The sequence below is a fragment of the Monodon monoceros genome, unplaced genomic scaffold (assembly GCF_005190385.1).
Source record: "Monodon monoceros isolate NGI ecotype Baffin Bay Population unplaced genomic scaffold, NGI_Narwhal_1 Super_Scaffold_16, whole genome shotgun sequence".
NCBI lineage: Eukaryota > Metazoa > Chordata > Mammalia > Artiodactyla > Monodontidae > Monodon > Monodon monoceros.
In genome coordinates, this window is record NW_021703772.1 from 34,976,642 (window position 1) to 34,986,355 (window position 9,714).

General features: G+C 38.1%; 1 protein-coding gene across 3 annotated transcripts in view; it reads left to right on the plus strand.

The window, feature by feature from the left end:
- The window catches only part of KCTD18 (potassium channel tetramerization domain containing 18), a 29,580-nt gene extending 20,269 nt beyond the window's left edge, over positions 1-9,311 (plus strand). For 2 of the 3 annotated variants that reach the window (XM_029224484.1, XM_029224485.1), the window contains exon 7: positions 7,632-9,311. In XM_029224484.1, the coding sequence (XP_029080317.1) occupies positions 7,632-8,139 (508 nt within the window). In that variant the 3' untranslated portion in view covers positions 8,140-9,311. The remainder of the gene's footprint in view (positions 1-7,631) is intronic. The other variant, XM_029224486.1, reaches the window with a different exon arrangement.
- The last annotated feature ends 403 nt before the right edge of the window (positions 9,312-9,714 follow it).

Consider the following 9,714-nt stretch of genomic DNA (forward strand, 5'->3'; position numbering starts at 1 on the left):
TTCACCAGTGAAGCTGTCTGGTCCTGAACTTTTGTTTGTTAGGAGATTTCAATCTCCTTAGTAGTCATTGGTCTGTTCAGATTTTCTATTTCATCATGATTTAGTCTTGGTAGGTTGTATGTTTTTAGGAATTAATTCATTTCTTCTAGGTTGTCCAATCTAGGTTGTCCAATCTATATGTTGGCATATAATTGTTCATAGTAGCCTCTTACTATCCTTTGTATGTCTATGGTATCAGTTTCAACATCTCCTCTTTCATTTCTGATTTTGAGTTATCTCTTTTTTTCTTGGTGAATCTAGCTAAAGGTTTGTCAGTTTTGTTTATCTTTTCAGAAAATCAGTTGTTAGTTTTATTGATCTTTCCTATTGTCTTTTTAGTCTCTATTTCATTCATTTCTATTCTAATCTTTGTTATTTCCTTCCTTCTGCTAACCTTTGTTTGATCTTTTTCTAGTTCCTTGAGGTGTAAAGTTAGGTTGTTTATTTGAGATTTATCCTATTTCTTGAGGTAAACATTGCTATGAACTCTCTTAGAACTGCTTTCACTGCATCCCACAAACTTTGGTATGTTACATTTCCATTTTTATTTGTCTCAAGGTATTTTTTGATTTCTCTTTTGATTTCTTCTTTGACCCATTGGTTGTTCAGTAACTTGTTTAATCTCTATGTATTTGTGAATTTTCCAGTTTTCTTTGTGTAATTAATTTCTAGTTTCATACCATTGTGGTCAGAAAAGGAGTTTGATATGATTTCAGTTGTCTTAAACTTACTGAGACTCGTATTGTGGCCTAACACATGATCTATCATGGAAAATGTTCCATGTGCACCTGAGAAGATTGTGTACTATGTTATTTTTGGATAGAATGTTCTGTAAATATCTGTTAAGTCCATCTGGCCTAACATGTCATTTAAGGCCAATGTTTCCTTATTGATTTTCTATCTATAGGATCTATCCATTGATGTAAGTGGGGTATTGAAGTTTCCTACTATTATCGTATGGCTCTCTGTTTCTTCCTTTAGTTCTGTTAATATTTGCCTTATTTTTTAGGTGCTCCTATTTTGGGTGCATTAATATTTACAAATGTTATATCCTCTTGTTGGATTGACCTTTTTAAGATTATGTAATACCCTTTTTTGTCTCTTATTACAGTCTTTGTTTTAAAGTCTATTTTATCTTATATAAGTATAGCTACTCCAGATTTCTTTTGGTTTCTTTTGGTTTGCATGGAATATCTTTTCCCATCCCCTCACTTTCAGTCTGTGTGTGTCCTTACACTTAAGTGAGTCTTTTGTGGGCAGCATATAGATGGGTCTTATTTTTTGATCTATTCAGCCACTCTGTGAATTTAATCCATTTGCATTTAAAGTAATTATTGATAGGTATGTACTTATGTCCATTCTGTTGATTGTTTTCTGATTGTTTTTGTAGTTCGTCTCTGTTCCTTTCTTCTCATGCTCTCTTCCTTTATGGTTTGATGACTTTCTTTAGTGGTATGATTATATTCCTTTCTCTTTATCTTTTGTGTATTTACTATAAGTTTTTGCTTTGTGGTTACCATGAGGCTTACATATAACAACTTATATCTATAACGGCCTGTTTTAAGTTGATAACAACTTAAGTTTGATTCCATTGTAAAGCTCAACATTATACTATCCCCTGCCACGTTTTAGGTTTTTGGTGTCATATTTTACATCTTTTTATTTTGTGTATTCCATAACTAATTATTGTAATCATAGTTATTTTTACTACTTTTTTCTTTTAACCTTTATACTAACTTTATAGTGATTAATATACTACCTTTACTATATATTTACCTTTCCAGTGAGATTTATTCTTTAATATGTGTTGTTACTAATTAGTGCCCTTTCTTTTCAGCTTAAAGAAGTCCCTTTAACACTTCTTTTAAGGCCAGTTTAGTGGTGATGAACTCCTTTAGCTTTTGTTTGTCTGGAAAACTCTTCATTATTCCTTCAATTCTGAATGGTAATTTTGCTGGGTAGAGTATTCTTGGTTGGATTTTTTTCTTTTACTACTTTGAATATATCATGCCACTCCTTTCTGGCTTGCAAAATTTCTGCTGAAAATCTCCTGATGGTCTTATGGGGGTTCCTTTTTATATAACAAGTTATTTTTCTCTTGCTGTTTTTAAGATTTTCTCCTTGTCTTTCACTTTTGACATTTTAATTATAATGTGTCTTAGTGTGGGTCTCTTTGAGTTCATCTTGTTTGGAATTCTCTGGACTTCCTGGATCTGGATGTCTCTTTCCTTTCTCAGCTATATAGTTTTCAGCTATTATTTTTTCAAATAAGATTTCTTCTCCTTTCTCTCTCTCTTCTTCTGGGAGCCCTATAATGTGAATGTTAGTCCATTTGATGTTGTCCCGTAAGTCCCTTCAATTATCTTCACTTTTTTTCCATTCTTTTTCTTTATTCCTGCTTTTATTGGGTGAATTCCACTGCCCTGACTGAGTTGACTGATCCTTTCTTCTGCTTCATCTGGTCTGCTGTTGAACCCCTCTAGTGTGTTTATCAGTTCAGTTATTGTATTCTACAGCTCTGTGACTTCTATTTGGTACTTTCTTATATTTTTCATCTCTTTGTTGAAGTTCTCACTGTGTTCATTCATTCTTCTCCCCAGTTTGGTGAGCATTTTTATGACCATTATTGAACTCCTTCTCAGCTAAATTACTTATCTATGTTTAATTAAGGTTTTTTCCTGAGGTTTTATCTTGTTCTTTCATTTGGAACATATTCCTCAGTTTCTTCATTTTACTTGACTCTCTGTGTTGGTTTCTATACAGTAGATGAAACAACCGCCTCACTCAGTTTTGAACGAGTAGCCTTGTGCAGAGGATGAACCTTATTGTTTGGCCCTGCCCCAGCTCTTAGTTGACTCTCAAACCTTTGCGATTGTCCAGGCAGCCTATTATATTTTTAATAGCTCCCAGTAGTTGAGGATGAACCAAGACCTGTCAGTGTCCCAAAGGGGAGGATCTCATCACCTAGATTGAGGCTGCTTGGAAGCCAGACCATCAGGCAGCAGCTTTTAGAGCTTTACAAATATATACAGACCTGTGGGACTGCAAGTGTAAGCTCTGCTGGCCAACAGAGCCAGGCATTCTGAAGGTGTCCCCTTGGTGGCAGCTGCAAAAATCGGGGCTCCAGCTGAGTGTGTAAGCTCTTTTCAGAAAGATTCTGAGGAGCTGGAGCAAGGCAGAGAGAGAGAGCACCAAGATGGCATTCACAGCTTATGTTCCTTGAGAGCAGCTCTGTTTGGCAATACACGTGTGCCAAACCTGAGGCCTGCCCCTCAGGCCGAAGCACTAGGACAGGCAAAGAGGCCTTCTTTGCAGAAAGACTGGGGGATGTTCCTCAGTCTGTTGTCTGTGCATTGTCCTGTAGATGTTAGCCCGCCAGGAACCATCTCTCTGATTGCCACAGTCCCATGGGACTCAGGAATGCAAGACCCACCAGCCATGAGAGCCAGGGGATCAAGGGATCAAGGGGCATGCTGTGGGTGGCAAATACAAAAACCAGGGCACCAGCTGCATGTAAATTTCCCCTTCAGGAGACACTGGCACTTTGGAGTGTGGCAGAAGGTGGGTGCAAAGATAGCACCCACCCTATGAGGTCTCTGGGAAAGATTATAGTCAGCTCCTAGATGCGTGTTTAATTAGAAGTCTGCCCCTCAGGCTGCAGTCATGATGATCAGCTAACAGACCTCCTTCACGGAAAGACTGAGCTCCTGGATCTGTTGCCTCTTGTTGTGTGCTGGGGTGGTAGCTGTTTAAGAACTCTTTCTCCATTGGTTACAGTCCTGTGGGACCCACAAGCATAAGCCCTACTGGCCACCAGAGCCATGCAATGTAGAGGTGTCTCTTGGCAGCATTTGCAAAAATTGGGGTACCAGACAAGGCTGTGAGCTCCTTTCTGGGTTAACACCAATTGTTACAGTCCCATGGGACCAGGAATGCAAGCTCCACTGGCCTCCAGAGCCAGGCAATCAGGAGTTGTCCCCTGGCTAAGAGCCATAAAAAGTGAGGGTTCCAGATGAGTGTAAAAGCTCTCTTCCAGGAAATACTGGTGCTCTGGAGCACAGCAAAGGGAGAGCATGAAGATGGTACCTGCTAGTCTTTATTCCCAGAGAGTGTTCCAGCAGGCTTCTAGATGTGTGTGTTAAATTAGACGCCTGCCCCTCAGGCCAGCACTTTTCTATCAGCAGGTGAGCTACTTTACTATTTAAGTCTGGGTGCAATTGGCCGCTTTTGAACTGGGCCCTGGGGTGGGTGAATCTGAGCATGTGGACCCTTGAAGAGCTGCTTATCAGATTGCTATAGTCTTGTGGGCCTCGGGACTTGAACGCTGTTGATTTTCAAAGTTAAATATTTTGGGGGCTCATCTCTCAAGTGCATGTCTTAAAAACTGGGGAGCCCGATATGGGGTTTGAATCTTTCCCTCCTTAGGGAGAAGATGCAGGTTTTGACTTTCTTCCTGGTTGCGGATTACTGCATTGGGGGACGGGTTTATGGCAAGATTGTGTTCCAGCTTCTCCTACCTGCTTCAATGTTGTTTTCTTCTCAGTTGCCCAATATGTAGTTGTCACTCAGCTGGCCTTTAGGTTTTATTTAAGAGGAAATTGTTCCATATATAACTGTAAACTCAGTGTGTCCATTGGAGGTGAGTTCAGTATCTTCCTATGTTGTCATCTTGAACTGGAAACAATCTATCAAATGGTTTTTATATCATATCAAAAATCATATAATCATCTCAATAGATGCAGAAAAGGTATTTGACAAAATTCAGCATCCATTTATGATAAAAATTCTCAACAGAGCAGGTATAATGAGGATGTACCTCAATGTAATAAAGCCTTATATGACAAGCCTACAGCAAACATACTCAGTGGTGAGAAGCTCAAAGCACTTCCTCTAAGATCAGGAACAAGATAAGGACCCCCACTCTCACTACTTTTACTAAACATAGTATTGGAAGTCCCAGCCAGAGCAATTAGGCAAGAAAAGTAAATTTAAAATGTCCATATTGGAAAGGAAGAAGTAAAACTGTCACTGTTTGCAGATGACATGATATTATATATAGAAAACCCTAAATACTCCATCAAAAAACTGTTAGAACTAATAAACAAAATCAATACCCAAAAATCTGTTGCATTTCTATATGGTAATAATGAACTATCAGAAAGAGAAATTAAGAAAATCCAGTTTATGGTTGCATCAAGAAGAATAAAATGCCTAGGAATGAATTTAACCAAGGAGATAATAAAAAACCTGTATGTTGAAAACTGTAAGACGTTAATGAATGCAATTGAAGAAGACACAAATAAATGGAAAGATAGTCCCTATCCATGAATTGGAAGAATTAATATTATTAAAATGCCTGTATTCCCCAAAGCAATATACAGATTCAGTGCAATCACTATCAAAATTCCAATGATGTTGTTCACAGAAGTAGGAAGAACAATCCTAAAATATGTATGGGACCACAAAAGACCCTAAATAACCAAAGCAATCTTGAGAAAGAAGAACAAAGCTGAAGGCATCATGCTCCCTGATTTCAAACTATATTACAAAGCTATAATAATTTAAATGGTATGGTATTGGCATAAAAACAGACACACAGATCAGTGGAACAGAAGAGAGAGACCAGAAATAAACCCATATATATAGGCCAACTGATTTACAACAAAGGAGCCACAAATATACAATGGGGAAAGGTGTCTTCAATAAACGGTGTTGGGAAAATTGGATATCCACGTGCAAAAGAATGAAACTGGACCACTATCTTACACCATACTACACAAAAATTAACTCAAAATGGATTAAAGACTTGAATGTAAACCATAAAACTCCTAGAAGAAAAAATAGGTGGTAAGCTCCTTGACGTAGGTCTTAGTGATGATCTTTTAATCTGACATGAAAAGCAACAGAAGTAAAAATAAACAAGTGGGACTACATCAAACTAAAAAAGCTTCTGCACAGCAAAGGAAACCATCAACAAAATGAAAAGGCAAACTACTGGATGGTAGAAAATATTTGCAAATCATATCTGATAAGGGGCTAATATCCAAAATATATAAAGAACTCATACAGCTCAATAGCAGAAAAACAAACAATCTGATTCAAAAATAGACAGAAGATCTGAATAAACATTTTTCCAAAGAAGACATATAGATGACCAATGGGTACATGAAAAGATGCTCAACATCATTAATCATCAGGGAAATGCAAATCAAAACCACAATGAGATATCACCTCATGCTTGTTAGAATGGCTGTCATCAAAAAGACAGGAAATAAATGTTGGCAAGGATGTGGAAAAAAAGGAACCATTGTGCACTGTTAGTGGGAATGTAAATTGGTGCAGCCACTATGGAAAATAATGTGAAAGTTCTTCAAAAAATTCTAAGTAGGACTAACATATGATCCAGCAATTCTACATCTGGGTGTCTATCCAAAGAAAGCAAAAACACTAACTCATAAAGATATATGTACCCCCATGTTCATTAAAGCATTATTTACAATAGCCAAGATATAAAAACAACCTAAGTGTCCATTGATGGATGATGGTATAAAGAAATTGTGGTATGTGTGTATATATATATATATATATATATTTGCAACAAATGGACCTTGAGGATATTATGCTAAGTGAAATAAGTCAGACAGAGAAAGACAAATACCATATGAGCTGTCTTTTATGTGGAATCTTAAAAACAAACAAACAACAAACAAACAAACAAAATCCAAAGCAAAAAAACAGGGAACTGATTGGTAGTTGCCAGAGGTGGGGGGGGCGGGCAGTGGGAGAAATGGGTGAACTGTTTTTTGTTTGTTTGTTTTAGTTTAAACAAAATGAATAAAAAATAAATTAAATAAGGTAAAACAGTGTTTCCACTTCAGGCTTTTTATAGTGAATGGCAGCTCAGCTGAGGAATCTTTGACGGTTTGTCCAATACTTCTCGAATTCAAAAACCGTCTAACTATACCATGAGTTCGACTATTCTAGCAGTTCCCAAAATGTGTTCCATAGCATGATAATTTTACTGGGTGCCAAAGGGTGCATTACAGAATGATTGGGAAATATGGATTCAACAAAGCTCAACAGGTGTCTTTAGTATAGAATGTTTAATTTGTTAATATAGAGTTTAAAGCTTTAGGAGGAGAATAAAATATGCAGTAGCATTTCTCAAGTTTATTTGTGAAACCCTTTTTTCCTCAGTAAATCTCTTGAAACTGCTATTCTGGGAAAAACAACTTGAGATACTCCTGGTTATCCTCTGGATCACATCAGAATTTGTGAGAACTGAGTAATGTGCTGTGTAATTCCAGTGTAACGCTCCAAATTTTAACTTGCTGGTATTAACATTATGTGTGAGTTTGAAAGAGTGTATTCCAGTTGAAACAATCTTTTGTAAACTTGCTAATTTACTTATTGACTTTGGTGGGAGATGAGAGATTAAGTAGGTTGATACCTCTTGGCTCAAATTCTTGACGAAAACCTTTTTATTCACCCTGAAGGTAGACTTTGGAGACGTTTTCATTAGTTACATAACCTGTAACTGCTGGTTTACACAGGACCAGCTGTTTGACAAGAACCTGCTTCTCTATTTACAGGCGACTGATAGCGCCCAATGAAGAGGAAGAAGGAGGCGTGAACTGTAAGACTGGTCCTAAGCCAGTACGATTTTTGGGGCCTTCCACCAGCACCCAAATTAAAGTCAAGAACTCGGCTTCCGTGAGGGTGCCTCCGGCCAGTGTACCGCAGCCCTGGTCCCGGGCATCCGTGAACCCGGCTGCAGGAGGAAGGGCAGCTCAGCGCTGTGCACCGTTGAAAGCCCCGTCCACGGTGGGCACAGGCCTGCCCGGGCATCCCCAGGCTGCCCACGAGACCGGGGGTGCTGAGAACGGGGCCACGCGCCCACCTCCAGCTAAGGTTCTGCTCTCCGACAAAAAGGCCACCCCGCACCGAGTGATAAAACTGAAGCGGACTCCCTTGTGCGCTACGGGGCCTTCAACGCCCGCCTGCACCGCGGCCAGGCCGGCGGGGCCCCCAGAGCCGAACCCCGACGCCCCCAGCGCCCTGGGCGCGCGGACTGAGAACGGGCAGGGCCAGACCGATTGATGGAAACGGGGACTCAGCGTGTCCCGTTTGCCTCTCCGAGCTTACAACCCATTTAATACAAATAAGCGGCACTCTTTCCCGATGCAGTGGGGATGAAAACTTGTTTCTTTCTATTTAGGGTGAATTGTGTGAAGTAGGAATGGAGGAGGGAGACTGTAAGTGGTTGGGCCTATTTTTACTTCTCATTTTCCCAACGTTTAAATTATTTGTCTAGGGATGGTTTTAATTTCAGGTTTTTTAATGTGTGTGGGGCTTTTTTTTTTAATGTTTAATTGGTATTAAGGCAACAAAACAGTAGAGCAAAATCATCCCTAGCAAGTCCACTTTGTTGCTGAAATAATTATAGATTTTAGGCGCTTATTTAATGTTACTCATTGCAGCCCAGGGATAGGAGTGAGATTTGGGCTTAGCTTTCAGTCTGGTGAAATAGAGAGGGTGATTTTAGTGCTTCCCAGTGCTATGTCCCAGATGGGGGGAGATTTGAGAGAAAATGTAGATCAAGGTGAACTCCCTGCAGGGCGCTCTCAGCCTCAAAAGGTAGCATGAAAAGAAATGAGGGGGAGGGGGAAAAAAGACAATAATTTGAGATCACACTTTGACTTCCACTTAATGGAACAATTTTCTTTCCTAGATTGGCTTTTCTTACTCTTTTCCTAGCAGATTTAGTTATACCTTGCAAGAAGATTTCTTGGAATAAGAACTATATAACATGTCATAGAATGAACTGTTAAAATATTTTATTTTTCATTTGAGTAGTGAAGTTTTGAAAGTACCTTGAAGAGAAAGTTTAACTTTTTAACTAAAGTTAATATTTTTTTTTCAGAAATGACCATTAAAGAGTTATTCTGATTATACAATATGATTTTTTATCATACAATTTCCACATAACTTGAATTTAATATTTTAAAACAGAGTATTTTGATTAATCTTCTATTTTTTCACAACTATTTAGTTGTATGTGTTTACACGTACATGTTATGTTTTATAATTGGATCACATATTTCTATCTTCAGTGAGCAATATGCCGTCAGTGTGTTAAAAATAGGTTCATAAAGCAGGGTACTTTTTACTCAGTGCTTATCATTGTACTTGTACTGGTTTAAAAGAGTAAAGTAAATATACTCAAAACATTACTTTTTACAAAATAAAAAAAACCTTTCCGTAAAAAGTGACATTTTTCTGTGACTGTACTTATTTTTAAGCCTTGGAGCCGGAGCCCTTTAGTAGTTTGAAAGCTTGTTCGTTTATATAGGTTATCTATTTCAGCTCACAAAATCGCTTTCTTGTCTAGTTAATGTATGAAATCGTTAAACCGATTTTGGATAGCTATCCAAATACCAGCAGCCTTTTTAAAGTAAGTGGTTTATTTGGCTAGAAAAAGTGAATATTTAAAACTAAAGATTCATGAATGATATTCCCCTGGGGAATATATAAAATATTCAGTCACCTTGCAAAATACTATTACATAGAATCCAGGTCTTCTGAAAATTAAAGACCATAGTGAGTTTTGAGAACTTACGTTTAGGATATTATTGGTATTGTTTGATCTACAACATTTTGAATTGCTGATTCATG